This window comes from Mercenaria mercenaria, chromosome 16, assembly GCF_021730395.1.
Source record: "Mercenaria mercenaria strain notata chromosome 16, MADL_Memer_1, whole genome shotgun sequence".
Lineage (NCBI taxonomy): Eukaryota > Metazoa > Mollusca > Bivalvia > Venerida > Veneridae > Mercenaria > Mercenaria mercenaria.
The window spans coordinates 19,516,571-19,535,327 of NC_069376.1; the positions used below are offsets into that span (position 1 = coordinate 19,516,571).

Below are 18,757 nucleotides of genomic sequence, written 5' to 3' on the forward strand. Positions count from 1 at the left end.
TCAGACACATTTAGATGAAGTTTGGTGAAGATTGGATGAGAAATGTTCGACTTAGAGTGCGGACAAGCTTTGTGACAGACAGACAGACACACAGGCACACACACACACACACACACACACGCACACACACACAGACTGGAGTAAATCAATATGTCTCCCACACCACTGTGTGGTGGGAGACTTAATAATGGTATAATTAATCTAATCTATCTGAGTAGGAAAAAAAGAGCTAAAATACATGAAGAGTGGAAGAAGAAGATATTCTGCACTGTGTCCGTGTATATATACCATGCTACAAGTGGCCTAAGATATAAAAGGTTTGTTAGTTAAAGCTTGGATACATGAAGTAACATCCCTTCAACAACAGCCATTTTTATTTTTAAGAAAACAACATTTAACCAAATTTGAAGAAGAATTTAAATCAGAAAACATCAATCCTAACTAGCTGTCTTAGCAGCCACCTAAAGCAACCACCCTTTTGCCTTAGCCTCACCTGTATTAACCTACCTTTTGCCTTAGCAGCCACTGTATCAGCCACCCATTTGTCTTAGCAGTTACCTGTATTAACCATCCACTTGCCTTAGCAGTCACCTTTATTAACCACTCTCTTGCCTTAGCAGCCCTATGCATTACCAACCCACTTGCCTTAGCAGTCATCTATATTACCAACCCACTTGCCTTAGCAGTCACATGTATTAACCAACCACTTGTCTTAGCAGTCACCTGTATTAACCAACCACTTGTCTTAGCAGTCACCTGTATTAACCGCCCTCTTGCCTTAGGAGCCCCATGTATTACCAACCCACTTGCCTTAGCAGTCACCTATATTACCAACACACTTGCCTTAGCAGTCACCTGTATTAACCAACCACTGGCTTTTTACTTTAGTCTGAAATCTCATACTGGCCCTCATATTGGCCCTTATTTCTCATATTGGCTTTGTTTTTGTTTTTATACAGGCCTTTATTATCTCACTGAAGCTCAACTGAGTATGGTATGTCTCAGTCTGTTTCATATGATATAACTATACAATATATCTCATACTGCATCTACATGTAATACTACATCTAATACTGCATCATTGAATAATAATGACTGTTATGAAGGGATGCACTCTAGATTTAAAGTCACCTTTTCAACAGAAAAGGGTCTGTAGAAAGTGAGACAAGTTGTGTAAGACCGACGTCCTGATATATCAGTCAGTACAAAGAAGTGAGTTGTACTCTCTGGCTTACGCTCATGTATCTTTAGACCATCTGCAAAGTTGAAATATAGACAGCATGCTATGACACATATCCAACAGTAAAGCTTTTCAAAAACAACACACACAGAAGGTATAATAAAAATAAACTGAAAATTCACATGCTTAATACCAAATTCATGCAAAGTTAAAAGAATAAGGTCATGTGCATAAGTGCTTGTTATTGTTTATAAGACTTTTCAAACTGTTTAAGTTCTCAAAGTTTACCATCAAACAAGAGAGCCATCATGGTCCTTGATTGCTCACAAGATTCCATAGCTCAAACAGGAACAGAAAACACATAATTATGGAAACTAGCCCCACTTACTAACAACCATCATAAAGTTTGTGTTTATAACAGTTTCTTAACCTTTAGCCTGCTGGCCTCAAGTGATTCTGCCTGTGTGACCTGAGTGCAGACCATGATAAGCCAGCAAGGATGGTCTGCACTGTTCGCTCAGTCAGTAAATTTTCAGTTAACACCCCTTCAAAAAAAAAACTGGTATTGCCCAAATTGAATGATTGACCAGTCCATTTAAGAAATTCAGCAGGCTAAGGGTTAATTTAGCATCACCTGAGGAAGGAATTGTATCTACTAATTTTGAAATCAGACCAACTTTTATAATACTTTTGTAAAATAAACACTTTTAATTTATTAATGGGTAAAAAAAAACCTTGGCAGAAGTGTCTTTTCAGTCAGACTACAATGCAGGTTCACAGAGAACCTGTGAAAAATTCAAGGACTTTTCAAGTACTTTCTTTTTACATTTTTGAAGGACCATTTTTTCTTGAAACCACATGCTGTTATTTTAGTCCAAACAGCTAGCCCATACACATTTAACCCTTTGTCATGTATTTGCAGAATATATTTTAAATATTTGTTTTCTCAGAAACTATATTCCAAGTGACTGCAAAGTATTTGCGTCAGACTTTTGCAAACAGTCTGCAAAACGTATCACACTGAAGCAAAGGGTTTGCAAATAAACACTTAGATAAATTACAGACGGCAAAGGTTTTGCAAACAAATACTTTATTAAATTAGCAGACAGCAAAGCATCTGCAAACAAACACTTAGCTCATTTAGTTAGCAAAGGTATTGCAAATAAACACTTTGTACACAAATGAAAGAGCAAAGCATTTGCAAATAGTTAACATAGATGAATTTGCTTTCCTGGTAGACTCTAGGTACAGGAAGTAATCAACCATTCTGTTTTCTGATTGGTCTATATTCAAATGGCAAGATTTTTGAAAATATTGTGAGGAAATGTTTACACATCAGTTAGTAGAAATATTTTGGTGATGCAAACTCGTGTTAAAGGCACTCGCTACAGTTTTTTCAGACAGGTCGATATTTACCCCAACACCGTGCCAATTTGGTTTCGATGTAGCTCACTGCAGACTTGGTGCGGTCTTCTGCGCATGCCCGGAAGTGATTATCTAATGTCGCGTACGGCAAATTATTGTATGTTCGCATGCATTTAATGTACAAAATGTTTAATATACTGACTAAATGTTAGGGTAAGTATCACCATGATTACAAAATATATACATTTAAAGTACTTTCAGTTCAAATTGCTTCAATCCGACATATACTGGAGTCTGTTATTTATACCAGCGTTCAAACTCTGCATTGAGTCACAGCTGTTTCTAATCCTGTACCGTACCCGTACCGTACATTCGTAAACTACAGGTTTTGTTAAAAAAAAGGGCGGAAACTTTCATCGTTCTATGCCATCAAAATGCTTCAGAAACACCTTAAAATCCGCTTATTAAGAAATCTGCCGTTTGATAATTTTATATATATATTTCTAAGTCATTTGCTCAAACACTGAAAGAGTATTTCGTACCAACCTGCGTTGTATAAATGCCCGCCACACTCCACCTCGTTGTAATTTGATTTAAGCGAAATCTAATATGGTGACCTATCAATTTTCTTTTTGTTTTAGATTAGGTAGACATAACCAAAGGTATGTGCAGAGTTTGATTAAATTCTATTATGTGAAACTCGATAAAATAGCAGAAGTACCAATTTAAAACTGACAAAAATATGCAAAAATAGCCCTTGGGTCTGCTGAACAAGTATTCCTTTCTTTATAAAATCATGTTCTTTTGATTTCTCTGAGCATGTTTCAAATAGATATATTGTTTTCCGTTATAAAAATGCTTAGATAATCAAATTTATGCTGATTATTGTACTTTACTGAAAGATATTTTAGGATTACAGAAATTTTGAAAAATGTTTAAAATAGCACCATATCTAGGGGCAAATTAAATCGAAAAAAGGTGGTGACCTTGTATTTTTATTTCATTTTTCAATATATCTTAACATGATCTTTTAATAAAAATCTTTTCATCAAAATCTATTATTGAGAAAAAAAATACGAAACTGAGCGTCTTTAAACAGATTATTATATTCTAATTATTTTTTCTGGATATAAACTTTGTTGAATAAGGATAATGCAATACCATGTTGTTAAGCAATAAGACTTCCAAGAACCAGAGAATATTGCAGCATGTGGAAAGGTAATGATAATCAATGATAGTTATATAAAACATTTTTTACTGAAGCAATTTTTGTTGAAACTAATACATTAGTACATGCTTTTAGTTATTGTTACTGAATGATCACTACAATGATTGACTTTTAATAGTTATTTAAACTGCAAATGGTTTTGTGAATTTACATCTGTTTTTCAGATATTAAACAAAGTCCTTTTCTTTGAACCTCAGAAATTCATTTTTTTGCTATTTGTTATGTATTTGCGAATACTTTGCATATTATTTGCATGCAAGTTGCAAATACTTTGCTATCACTTTGCGATTTATTTGCCGAAGTTTCAGCTGCGAATTGTAAATTGTTTGCGAAGTATTTGCATTCTGTGTGCGTAGTGTATATTTGCGAAAGCTTTGCAGAATAGTTGCACGTTTCGTTCCATTTCTACTCGTCTGTGGAATATATTCAGCAATCATGTGCTGCAACTGTTCTGCAAAGGTTATGGCAAATATTTGGCAAAGATAAAAAGTATATTCTGCAAAGGCCCTGTTTTTGCATGGGAGGGACTAAAAGTTTGCGGCAAAAATTTGGTACATTTAATATATTGACTAAGGACTAAAATTATAAATTAGGGCCATAATTAAAAATTGTTTGTTTGCAGTAACGTAACCCAAAGCTTTTTGTGTGGGTAGGTACGTGGGAATTTTTATTTGCAAAGAATCATATAGGGAAGAAAAAAAAATCATTTGACTGGCCAGAAAAAAAAAGGTAAGTTGCAGCAATTTTCATAGGTTGGTCAATTTTCCGCTAACAAATGTTCTTTTTTAATGATAGCCTTTATCTGAAATTGTTACAGCTGACATTACGATAAATTTATGCAGTCACACACCACTACTTATGACTGCTACTAGATCCTATTATACCAGATACCATATTTAGATCAAATTATCTTCAATTTTACTAAATCTTTTTCAAATTTATTCTTTCCACAAAGCAAGCTGCTAACAAAGGCTCTTCAAGAAGATTTGATTGAAATTCAGGCATTTTTAAAAACATTTAAGTACATGTACTTTTACTGGTCATTTTTATGACCCTAGGTATGTTCAAGGAATTTTCAAGGACTAGCATAAAATTAAAGGACTTTTCAAGGACTGTTCGAATCCTGGAACTGCAGTCATGCAATTGCTGATGACCTTTTGTTCTTAACTGTACCAGTTTCGACATGTTTTAACGTAAAGACAATTAGGTATATCAGAAATGTATTACATCAGTCAAGTGATATAATTAATTTCAAATCTACCTGCAATTCAAATTTTAAAAAGAGTCAACTAGAGGTTATTTTATTACATTTGATTATGAATGAACAGCACTTCCCAATTTATTAATTCTTACCAACCTGGGAAACAGAATGTTGATATTGAGTTTATGACCTCATCACTGATTGGAAGTTCTGGGACGATGTTGACAGTGTTCCCTCCCAGTCGAGGACGTTTAATGGTCATTGACATGCTACGGGCCAACAACATCTTTGGACTAACAGATATACTTCTTGTTGTTTTCTTTGGACTGAAAGTGAAAACTATAGGTCAGCATTTGTACTATGTAGCAATATACTGTCAAATCATTAATACTTGTGGGGGGCTGATTTTTTGTGGACTTTACGACTGAGTCAACACATTAAATTTAACAATAACCTACGAACCCAGTAAAATTCCCATTTTATGTTCAAACGTCAAAATCCACGAAATTGTTGTTTCGGTCAAGAAATTATAAAATTTTGTGTCCACATAATTAGATGATTTCACAGTATATAATACAGTTAATGAACTGTTTGCAGGTCAATAGCCAAAACTATTGCCTAAGGTAATAATTTTGATTATTGAGCTTTGATATTAAAGATGTTTCACAATGTCATGCAGAAATGAGAAACAAGAGGACCATGATGGTCCTGAATCGCTCACCTATCCCTAAATGACCCAGTGTTCAACTGAGTATGACGTCGTTATTTCTATTATTTGACATAGTGACCTAGTTTTTGAGCACATGTGACCTAGATATCATCAAGATAAAAATTCTGACCAATTTTCATGAAGATCCATTGAAAAATATGGCCTCTAGAGAGGTCACAAGGTTTTTCTATTATTTGACCTAATGACCTAGTTTTTGAAGGCACGTGACCCACTTTTAAACTTGACCTAGATATCATCAAGGTGAACATTCTCACCAATTTTCATGAAGATCTCGTGAAAAATATTGCCTCTAGAGAGGTCACAAGGTTTTTCTATTTTTCGACCTACTGACCAAGTTTTTGACCGCACATGACCCAGTTACGAACCTGACCTAGATATCATCAAGCTGAACATTCTCACCAATTTTCATGAAGATCCATTGAGAAATATGGCCTCTAGAGAGGTCACAAGGTTTTTTTCTATTTTTAGACCTACTGACCTAGTTTTTGACCCCACGTGACCCAGTTTCGAACTTGACCTAGATATCATCAAGATGAACAGTCTGACCAATATTCATGAAGATCTCATGAAAAATATGGCCTCTAGAGAGGTCACAAGGTTTTTCTATTTTTAGATCTACTGACCTAGTTTTTAAACCCACGTGACCCAGTTTCGAACTTGACCTAGATATCTTCAAGGTAAACATTCTGACCAATTTTCATGAAGATCCATTGAAAAATATCGCCTCTAGAGAGGTCACAAGGTTTTCCTATTTTTAGACCTACTGACCTAGTTTTTGACCGTACGTGACCCAGTTTCGAACTTGACCTAGATATCATCAAGGTGAACATTCTGACCAATTTTCATGAAAATCCATTGAGAAATATGGCCTCTAGAGTGGTCACAAGGTTTTTCTATTTTTAGATCTACTGACCTAGTTTTTGACCCCACATGACCCAGTTTCGAACTTGACCTAGATATCATCAAGGTGAACATTCTGACCAATATTCATGAAGATCTCATGAAAAATATGGCCTCTAGAGAGGTCACAAGGTTTTTTCTTTTTAGATCTACTGACCTAGTTTTTAACCCCACGTGACCCAGTTTCGAACTTGACCTAGATATCATCAAGATGAACATTCTGACCAATTTTCATGAAGATCTATTGAGAAATATGGTCTCTAGAGAGATCACAAGGTTTTTCTATTTTTAGACCTAATGACCTAGTTTTTGACTCTACGTGACCCCGTTTCGAACTTGACCTAGATATCATCAAGATAAACATTCTGACCAATATTCATGAAGATCTCATGAAAAATATGGCCTCTAGAGAGGTCACAAGGTTTTTCTATTTTTAGACCTACTGACCTAGTTTTTGACCCCACGTGACCCAGTTTCGAACTTGACCTAGATATCATCAAGGTGAACATTCTGACCAATTTTCATGAAGATCTTTTGAAATATATGGCCTCTAGAGAGGTCACAAGGTTTTTCTATTTTTAGACCTACTGACCTAGTTTTTGATGGCACGTGACCCAGTTTCGAACTTGACCTAGATATCATCAAGATGAACATTCTGACCAACTTTCATAAAGATCCCATGAAAAATGTGACCTCTAGAGTGGTCACAAGCAAAAGTTTACGGACGCACGGACGCACGACGGACGACGGACACCGCGCGATCACAAAAGCTCACCTTGTCACTTTGTGACAGGTGAGCTAAAAAGGGTATAAAACTATTAAAAGGAAAGTGTTTAAACATAAGCATTATTAAAGAGCTATTGTTAAATGACTGGTATTATATTACAATTTAACCATTCATTTTTTCCTTGTCTGAAGCATAGCATTATTGTTAATAACTATCTTACTTGGACTTATCATAGACTCCCTGTTTTAAAATCTCAAACTTTAAAGAATTAAATCAATAGTATTAAATCAATATAATATTTTCATTACATATATGCATTTAAAAACTCCATGAAGTTTCAATGGTTACCTGAAACGTCTATTATTTTTCCAAACTGATGTTCAAATTCTTATCGCATGTGGACGTCATTTGTGACGTCAGTTTCATGTATGCCGTCACATTAAAAGTTGAAGATTTTTAACAATAATATTTTCAATTTCTCTCAGACTTGATAACAAAGTTGAATCATTTATATTATCATCTGAGATAGCGACTCGTCCAAACACCAATAAATAAAAAAATCCTTAGAACATTATTTATTCTATTTGCATTCATTTTCTTCTAAAGTTATATACTTAGTTAGCAAAGCTTCATTACATGGCCACAATTGTGGGGACAGGTTATGATATGAAGAAAAAGAGAACTACTAAAAATAGAATTCAAAATATATAAGTGATATTACTTCCCTTTTCTCTATCCTAATTGATTTATTTTATTTTGTTGGGTTTAACGTCGCACCGACACAGTTATAGGTAATATGGCGACTTTCCAGCTTTGGAGGTGGAGGAAGACCCCAGGTGCCCCTCCGTGCATTATTTCATCACAAGTGGGCACCTGGGTAGAACCATCGACTTTCAGTAAGCCAACTGGATGGCTTCCTCACATGAAGGATTTAACACCCCGAGTGAGGCTCGAACCCACATCCGTGAGAGCTGATTTATGAAAATAACTTTTAATGCAAGGAAGAGTTTATTTATAAGTCAATCTTAGTCTGTCTAGTCTCCAAACAAGTACTGGTTATTTGATAAAGCACCTTAGTAAGTTTGTTCTGGAGTAAATATCACCACACAAACATGCAATATATTTGCTCTGCAAAATTTAATGCCAATCATGCATTATCAACACATAAAACATGGTACAGTCATAATTAAAGCCTTTAATAATGTGCTATGTATAAATATTAAATACATTTCAAAGCAACTTGTTCACAATTTTTTGTATTACTAAAGTCAGCAGCTAGTGTTGAGATATTGCAATGCAGTATAGCAAGAAAAACAATTAAGTCAGTACATGAATTTCTTGAGATCTTCAATATTTTTCTCTTTCCAAACATGCAACTATAAGTTAGTATCATTTCCTGTCTGCACACACACATGTGCCTCTTACCTGCCCTGAGCCACTGGGCAGTCCTTAAGGTATGAACCGTGTAGACTAAATTACTTTCCATTGCAATTGTGAACAAGAGGCTGCCTGTTAGTAATCTATCAGTCAGTGTACTGTATGGAACTTAGTAGGTAAGAATTATTACTGATTAACAGAATAACTATGAAATAATTAGTGGTAGTCAGTTTTATCAGATAAAGACAGTATGGATCAGGTGGCTTGTTAAAACCACTACCCACACCCCCCCCCCCCAACCCCACACACCCCTACCCCTGCATCTTTTCTCTATATATAAACTTTGCCTGAAAATATAAATACTAATATAGAATATTATAGACATTTAGAGTATGTTATGTTCTATTTAAAACCCTTCCGCCATTTTATTATATAAGACAGTTACTTTAGGATTAAAACGTATCTATTTTAGAACTAAGTTTTACTTTAACACACCCTTGCAACCCAACTTAACAGTCTGTTTTCTTAAATAACAGACCTGAAACATTAAACCTGACTGAATAAAACCTATTCATAGATCTTCAAAAGTTACACAAAAAAAAACATTTTTGATTTGATTTCATTCACTAACATTACTGCTCCTTCCCACCCCAACCCCCTCCACACCCACTAAAAAGTTGAAATAGAAGGAAATCCAACTACTGTCAAACATGTATATAAGTGCTCATCTCTACTAAGCAGCCACCTGTATTAAGCAGCCACATTTGCTATTACTCATTCCTCGTAAAACCTTCAGGGAAAATTTACCTGTTTTAAGCAACAACCTGTCTTTAAAGGGCACTTTTGCAACTTCCCTTTACTGACTGCTTAAGACAGGTTTTTCTGTGTGTGTATATATATAAAACAACTGAAACCTGAAAAATCACATGACTAAACAGTCTTTCCTCATGATCCGATGTATTTAACTTTATTAAACTATATATATATTCAAAATTAAATGGAAATGCATTAACAACCCATTGTTAAAACACTTCTGATTTTGTCATCACATTAGACATTTAATCTGTATTTTACAGCTATAATACAGTCGTGTTTTAAAGGTATTAATATTTTAAACCTAATGCATAGTACTGTAAATATATATGAACATGTTACATTTATGTTTAAATACACTATAATATGTAGAAATTGATGTAATTTGAATTTTTATCACAACCAAGGACTATGGTACTATAAATATCTAATCTATCTGATGTAAACACTTCCTTGTGTGTGTTTTTCACTGTTTACTGTTCTTTTTCTTGTTAATTTCATAATGTCACACTGACACAATTATAGGTCATATGGCATCTTTTCAGACATCGACGGTAGGGAAAGACCCCAGGGGCCCCTTCAACATGCATTATTTCAGGCACGGGCAGGCACCTGACACCCAGTTAACAACAACAAGCACTCCGCAGACTAGCCAGAAGGCTAATCTTCACATGTAGAGCTGAGGGGCAACTGATTTGAAGACAGTGACCTTAAACTCTCTGCCGCAGTGATCATCTCTCTGTATTCTAGACTACTTGTCCTCTACTTTATACATTTTTATACCTTAAGGTTATCAGATATATTATGCAAACTTATACATTCTCATTCACATCATATGCAAAATAAAACCAGATCTTCAACAAGAGTTTTGCTACAAAAAAAAATGCAAGACAACTCTGGTCATGTGATTTTTTTACAATGAAATATCTCAGAGATAAAATGGATGACAGAAAATAAAATTGAATATTATTTTATAAGTTCATCACTACATGTATATCTCTTACACTGAGTAGTAATTGTCTAGACAGCAGTATTCATTCACATTCAAAGCTATATGGAAGGGCAGTGCATTATGCTAACTGCCAAATGCTGAATAACAAATATGTAATGCTAAATACCACTTACTTAATGCTATGTAAAAATGCTATTTACCATATACTTAATACTAAATGCCAAATGCTTTATTAAATGTCAAATGGCTAATGCTTACTGCCAAATGATACATGCTAATAATCTAATTCTTTAACTTTATGAGTTAATGACCAGACTAATCTCTTATACTAATGAATGTAACTTGTAAATACAATTGTATTTCAAAACATGTAGTGTTCTACCAGTTTGAATTGAAGCAATATCGTGTGGTATCAGTGATAGGAAAATGAAACCAAATATATGAGCCACGTCATGGGAAAACCAACATAGAGGCTTTGCGACCAGCATGGATTCAGACCAGCCTGCGCATCCACGCAGTCTGGTCAGGATCCATGCTGTTCGCTAACGGTTTCTCTAATTCCAATAGGCTTTGAAAGCGAACAGCATGGATCCTGACCAGACTACACGGATGGGCAGGCTGGTCTGGATCCATGCTGGTTGCAAAGCCACTATGTTGGTTTTCTCATGGCGTGGCTCATATTTACTTTAAAACTTTCAAAAAAGCTTTTAACAGAAAGAAAGTTAATATGTAACAAAGGCCATGAATGACTTTTAAAGGATGCATTCTTCTGCTGATATATACATGTAGTTCGTTCTTTATTTGAATAAGCACGTAGCAATAAGCATTTGGCATATATTGCTTCACATTTCGCAATTTACAGTTAGAATTAATCACTTGACAATTACCATTAGTTGACAGTCAATACCTGATATTAAGTATGGCAAATAGCATTTTGCACTAACTTACTGGCATTTAGCATTTGGCAATTAGCATGGCGAACCCGGACCTTCCATTACAGAGGATAAATTATTATCTGTTTATGGACAAGGGATACTATTTGTCAACATTGTTTGGTGTATAGTGCGACACAGTCATAAAAGTAGGACAAGGCCACCTAATATATGTAAATATTTATTTAATCTGAAGTGTTAAATTCTCAGTGATTAGATACCGAGAGTTCAAAATGTATGAGATAAATTTTATCAAAAATTTAATTTTCCACATGCTTTGGATAAGGCGTAAAAAAATTGTTTGTTTTCGGTATCCCGACCTAGCCTAAATTTTTAGCCCGACCCTAATGTTTTTATGGCTTTGGATAAAATTGTTTTCAACGATGTTCTAAAGGCATAACCCCCTTACTTGTATTAAAATTTTGACAAAAATAAATTCTGAAAAGTCTCCCTTAAAAAAAATCCCCCCAAAAAAATGTCCAACCTACGTACCCTAATTTTTTTAGCATATAACAAAGAATTTTTTTTTTTAGGCCTTAAGGAAAAATAGAAACATCAGTTTTATATCAAAGTACCAATTTCAAATATTTTCAGATATATGAATTACCCGACACAAATGAAGGTATTACGTATATGAATTCACTCACGTCATCCATTTTAGCTCTTTTGTTAGTACAAGATAAACTATGAAACCAGGCCCCTTAATATAACAATATGTAAAAAGAGAGGAAAATATGTGTCACCTTGATTCAGTGTTCCTGATAAATCAATAACAAATCTCTTCTGTTAGTTTAAAAAGTGAAAACAAGCTTCTAAATACAATGAAACACCACTTATAGAGCACTAATGGCCAAGCACTCAGACTCACACCAGAATTCATGAGGTTCCTGGCGGTTCTCTCTACATCTTTTATTTTTATATTGCTCAAAATCCTGGATAAACTGAGCACTTTTCTCATCCTTTTGTGCCCTTGAGTGAGCAGTGTTTTACTGTAATTGAATTAAATGTAAAATTCTACTTACTAGTATTAATAATATTAATAGCATTAAAATGACTTTGGCATTCCTTGCACAAACTACACATTTTTATTAAAAAATCTAATGTATGACAAAGCTTTCTCACAGATCCTCAGACTATAAGAATTTTTTGCTCCTTGCACATGGCATGCAGATCAAAATATCTGGCTTGAGGGTTTCATAGTAACAGGCTGTGCCAAGTTGAATCCAGAACAGTTATTTGACAGTCTGATAACTCATATTCGCACTGACAACCAGATTTTTTTTCTTGCAAACCAGATTTAACAAAATCCCTAAAAAAAAAACGTTAAAATTTAAGAAAGTGAAAATTGCTGGACAGTAAAGCAAATGCCTACAACCACTTAAAAAATGATAAAGATTGGATATAAATCACACTTAAGTACATACTGAAATGATTTCTTTGACCCCAGGCTGAAATCGCTCATCATTCTTTCCCTAGCTTTTACCATCTCCTCAGCTTGATGCTCAAACGTCTCCTGAAAAATATTCATAAATACATGTATAAAGCCTCTTGCAATTAGAGAAACAAATAGCATGGATCCTGACCAGACTGCGCAGATGCACAGGGTGGTCTGGATCTATGCTAGTTGCAAATGCACTATGTTGGTTTTCTCATGGTGCGCCTCAAAATTCATAAGTACATGTATATACAGTCAAACTTCGTTCGCTCGAACTTGATGGGACCAGCAAAGTTTGTTCCAGTTATCAGTAGTTCGAATCATTGAACAACATACATTATGTACAAATTCTGTCGGGACCTGACGATGAGTTCGAACAAAGAGCTGTGTTATCCGAGTTATTCGGACAGTAATAAATAATTTCAGCTTTAAATTAAACTTCTTTTAGATATTCTATGAAGAATGTTAAAACTTCATTTTAATCAATCTCCTGTTTGTCAATCCAGGAAGAAAAAAATCTTGACTTTTTGTGAATGCACAGGGTTTAAACTTAGATACTGTGATATTTAATTTCGTGGGCACACAATTTTGCGGTTTGGGTCAAATTTGCTATTTCATGGGGATACCAATTTGTGGATTTTGACCTTTGAACATGAACTGAGTGTGAATTTTACTGGTTTGTTTCAAGGGATTAAATTTTATCGATTGACTCAACCACAAAATCCATGAAAATTACACCCCCTATGAAAAAATTTATGATTTCACAGTGTTCTCTTAATTAAGAACATGTCACCTTAGGTCTAAAAAAATATTCTTTGTTTCTGGTAACATGCTAAAAAAAATTAGGGTAGATAGGTCATGTAGGTCAGATTTTTTTTGTTTTTTTTTTTTATTAAGTGAGACTTTTCGAAAATTATTTTTATGTCAAAAAATGAATACAAATAAGGGGGTTATGCCTTTAGAGCATTAGTAAGTTGATTTCTATCATCACTGACATTGTTTAAAGCATAAAAAGTGAAGTTTTGTTCAAAAGTTGAAAAAAAAATTCTCCAAGGTCATAAAAACATTTAGAGTTGGGCCAAAAATTTAAGGTAGGTCGGGATACCGCAAACATTTTTTTTTTACACCTTTATAATCTTCATCAATTTCCAGTCTCCTTGTCTCTAGTTTGTTTCCTTGAGAAAAATCTGTCAAATTCTTTTGCAGGGACACATGATGACAAATGTAATGGTTTAAATTATTAAAGATTCTGTGATGTCAGTAATACTGTAAAATCATTTAATTCTGTGGGCATGAAATTTCGTGGTTCTAGTCAAAACTGCATTATCGTTGGGATATGAATTTGTGGATTTCAACTTTTGAACGTAAATTGAATGAGAATTTCACTTGTTTGTTGGGATAAAATTTTGCGGATCAACAAAATCCACGAAAATTAGTCCCCCACGAATATTAATGATTTCACAGTACTCATGAGGGGAACTTAATTTTGTAGACATTTTGGTATTAAATGTCAGTCTGTAAAAAAACAACAGATCAACAAACACATAAAATTCTCATGTACACCTTAAATGTTTTGAAATTCCCAAATTCATGTTGGAAAAGAATTACAGAAATTCTCAATTACGTACTTTATCTTTAAATTTTAATTCCATTAATCAAATAGTTGTTTTGGCCGAAATCATGAAATTTAAGGCAAACAATATTTAATGATTACACAGGACAGCAAACTTTCAGGATATCATATATTATGTTTTTAAAATGTTAACTGGCCAAAATTTTACACATTTCTTTACTAGGAAAAACTGAATTTTGGTCTTCAAATTAGAAAGATCAAAGAATTCTTCAAATTCAACACATTCCTGCTACCTGAATCTCTTAAAGACCTAGTGAATGATGTGTACTTGAGCAATTAAGAGACATTATTCTTTAAGAAATATTCATTACAGCCTAGGTTACACTGTAAGTAACTTTCAACCACATATTTTAAAAGATGATGAGCCAATCAGGCTGAAGGTAGCTCAATGTTGTGATTACCTCCCTTGATCAAATTTTAGTTGTCACAGGCCACCAATCTCACTAAAGTACATATCCTATTATGCTACGCTTAGGATCTGAAAACGTGCTATTGATAGCCTCTTTCTGACGACCCTTCCGCTAGCCAGTCAAAAGGCTTACTTACAACATTTTGTAAGAATAAAAAATCTAGATTTAGCCTGGGTTTTTCATATTTATACTTCTTGTGCAGAAAGTGTCAGATAGCCAGTTAGCTCAGTCGGTAGGGCACTTGTAAGAAAGGGGTCCCGGGTTCAAGCCCGGACTGACTGCAAGTTTTTCTTACTCTTTGATGTTCGAACAAGTCGTCTGATTGGTTCAAATAAAAACAGATTTGCGAAAATAAAAATAGCAATATTGGAAATCCAAAATATACCGAAGACGAATGTGAATGGGTCATTCTCAGATCTTCGTTTAGAAGATCAAGTACTTTAGTCAGATTGCATATAGATCGTATTTTTAGTCTTAAAATAAACTACTCTATGTCAACAAGAGCTGTCGGATGACAGCGCGCTCGACTATTCGAAGAATTGATTGAAGAATGGGGTCAAAATATTTCTACAGATATTCAGACAAAAGAAAAAAATACATTAGACAAACAATGTTCCCATATTTGTGGATTTTGATAAGTCTTGCACTAAATGGCAATGTGTGAACCAATTTCAAAGTCCAAAAAGGGCCATTATTCAGCCAAAATAGTTGTCAGAGTTATGTACACTTCCCTACAGATGGAAATCATGATGATAAACAAGTGTTCAAAGTTTAAAAGCCATATGTCAAATAGTTTTGACAAAACGTGGACTTGTATGAAATCAGAACCAATTTCCAAGTCCAAAAAGGGCAGTAATTAAGCCAAAATATATGACAGAGTTATGTACTCTTTCCTACAGATAGAGACTATTATACTGAATAAGTGATAAAAGTTTCAAAGCCATATGTCAAACACTTTACACAAAATATAAACTGGTACGAAAAACTTAACCAAGATTTCGAAGTCAAAAGGGGCCATAATTCAGCCAAAATCCTTGATGAAGTTATGTACTCTTGCCTATAACTGGACATGGTGATGGTAAACAGGTGTTGAAAGTTTCAAAGCTTTATCTTCAAAGACTTTGTCAAAATATGAACTGGTACGAAAAACTTAACCCAGATTTCTAAGTCAAAAAGGGCCATAATTCAGCCAAAATCCTTGATGGAGTAATGTGCTCTTGCCTATAACTGGACATGGCTATGGTAAACAAGTGTTGAAAGTTTCAAAGCTTTATCTCAAAAGACTTTGTCAAAATATGAACTGGTACGAAAATTTCTAAGTCGAAAGGGGCCATAATTCAGCCAAAATCCTTGACGGAGTTATGTACTCTTGCCTATAACTGGACATGGTGATGATAAACAAGTGTTGAAAGTTTCAAAGCTTTATCTCAAAAGACTTTGTCAAAATATGAACTGGTACGAAAAACTTAACCATGATTTCTAAGTCAAAAGGGGCCATAATTCAGCCAAAATCCCTGATGGAGTTATGTACTCTTGCCTATAACTGGCCATGGTGATGGTAAACAAGTGTTGAAAGTTTCAAAGCTTTATCTCAAAAGACTTTGTCAAAATGTGGACTGGTACGAAAAACTTAACCAAGGTGTGACGCCGACGCCGACGCCGTGGTGAGTAGGATAGCTCTACTTATTCTTCGAATAGTCGAGCTAAAAAGAGAAAACAGGTTAAGTATGGTATTCATATGTGATGAAATTTTACATTAATTCAATCTCTATTTTATGAATTTCAAAATATCATGACTGTGTCGCTATTCAAATATATAACTTTTGTCTAGAAATTCAGCCTGCTGGCCACCAGTGATTTTGCCTTTGCGACAAGTGCAGACCAAGATCAGCCTGCACATCCAAGATCAGCCTGCAGAGAAGTCAGTAAATTTTCAGTGAACGCCCCTTCAAAATATATATGGTACTGCCCAAATTGAATGATGGACCAGTACATTTTAGAAATTCAGCAGGGTAAAGGTTAGGTACTTACTCGTGTATTGTTTGGTGGGTAACTGTCTACTCTGTGAGCAAAAGGGTGGAAATTCACCATATCTGTACCACTGATTGCCGACAACACCTGGGCTTCATACTTCAGCTCAAACAGGGCATTATACACACTGACATCTCCCTGAAAATAGTCTAACTCTTTCTGTAGGACAATCTCTTAACATAATTTTAAAGCATAATACATAATTAATCCTTATCATGCTGGAAATGATTGATTCTGCCTTTGCGACCAGAGTAGATCACGATCAGCCTGCAAATCAATGCAGTCTGATCAAGATCTTCACTTTTCACCATTCAGTCAGTATGGTTTTTGGTAAGCACCCCTTGTAACAGTTAATGGTACTGTCCAAATTGAAAGTTGGACAAGTCCATTATAGAAATTTAGTAGGGTAAGGGTTAAGAAAAATAGTTTTGCTGGATTTTCAGACAGCCAACCAATAATGAAAATCAGTAATTTTAGTTTGATTATCGTAAGCTATACGGGCACTCTTTATCTCTAACAGAAAATTGCTTTTCCATTTGGAAAACGCCAAAATAGCACACAGAGAATAAGGAATTTAACGGTCCACATTATACATTGCAATTATGGATCCACTACCTAAGGACATGTCAACAAAGTATAATTTATCTCATATATTTCAACTTTCAGCTTTAAAGGTGAAGGAAAACCAAAGTTTACCTCTAGATTTTACCTAATGCAAAAGCAGGCACCTTGTTTAAACCACCAACATTCAATATTATAATTATCCTGTCACTCTAACTCCATTAAGGGACATCCTAAAGTGATCTCAACCTCTTGATAACAGAAAAGCCTTTAAAGTCCCTTTTTGTTTGCAATACATCTAGACTTGCAGCTAGACTGTTAATAAAATAAAATTCAAATTTTGAAAGCTAGTTTAACCTGGAGATTTTCTCAGAGAAACAGTTTTTAAGATTTGATATAGACCATGTAGACTGGCTTCATTCATAATAGAATCAAAAATATATCTGATAAATGTATCATAATCTAGGCGCTATAGACTAATATGGTCATTCCTTCATTATTCCAGTCAGGTTTCTATGACTACACACACAATCTGAACTGAAGAATTAACAAGCATATGCATTCAATGAATTTCATATAAGAGATAAAAGATGGTCTATGAACAATTCTAATATGCTTGTCTCTGTTAAAACACTCTTACCCTAGAATGATGTTATAAATGTTAATGTGTGGTGACGTCACAGTTTTTGTTGCGACCAAGAAAGAGCACTTCTATATTTCAATTATTGTTTTAGATTAACGGCAAATTAGAATCAAAATTATTTAGAGAAAAACTGCGTTTTAACACTATTTATGAACTCAAGAGGTTATACGTTGTACAAATTATTTCACTTGGACTGCGCCCAACGTATAACTGCCCACCATGCATTAAAACATGTTAAAACACTCTTTTGCTACAAATTATTTCTTAAATGATGAATCACAGTCAACAATTAAGTCAACAATTACTGGCCTCAAACTCATACTTACAGCATCAACAGGTATTAATCCTACATTGTCATCAACCCCAACCAGCAGGACAACATCAGCCAATGCGTTTGGCACCACAAACTTGTTCATTGTGTTAACAACACCAGTTTGCAAACACAAAATTTGAAGTCTCCTTGTCAATCATCAAATGTTACATCTAGTCAGGTTTGTCACAAACTTGCACACAATCTTAGAAGCCTTTTGATGTGATATCTGATCCTGTTCAACTGAAATTATTTAAGCCATTAAGTTGACAGAAAACAAGTCTATTTTCAGGAGATGTTACTTTTAGTTTCAAGTGCGATTTTAAAAG

The 18,757-nt window shown here is 34.5% G+C and overlaps 1 protein-coding gene across 7 annotated transcripts in view; it reads right to left on the reverse strand.

The window, feature by feature from the left end:
• The window catches only part of LOC123540106 (DENN domain-containing protein 3-like), an 83,736-nt gene that overhangs the window by 58,080 nt on the left and 6,899 nt on the right, over positions 1 to 18,757 (reverse strand). For 4 of the 7 annotated variants that reach the window (XM_053526292.1, XM_053526293.1, XM_053526296.1 and 1 more), the window contains exons 2-7: positions 18,445 to 18,671; positions 16,915 to 17,052; positions 12,830 to 12,918; positions 12,149 to 12,163; positions 5,131 to 5,300; positions 1,132 to 1,256 (exon numbers count right to left, since the gene is read on the reverse strand). In XM_053526292.1, the coding sequence (XP_053382267.1) occupies positions 1,132 to 1,256; positions 5,131 to 5,300; positions 12,149 to 12,163; positions 12,830 to 12,918; positions 16,915 to 17,052; positions 18,445 to 18,534 (627 nt within the window). In that variant the 5' untranslated portion in view covers positions 18,535 to 18,671. Of the gene's footprint in view, positions 1 to 1,131; positions 1,257 to 5,130; positions 5,301 to 12,148; positions 12,164 to 12,273; positions 12,294 to 12,829; positions 12,919 to 16,914; positions 17,053 to 18,444; positions 18,672 to 18,757 lie in introns of those variants that run through there. The other 3 variants (XM_053526294.1, XM_053526295.1, XM_053526297.1) reach the window with 3 other exon arrangements.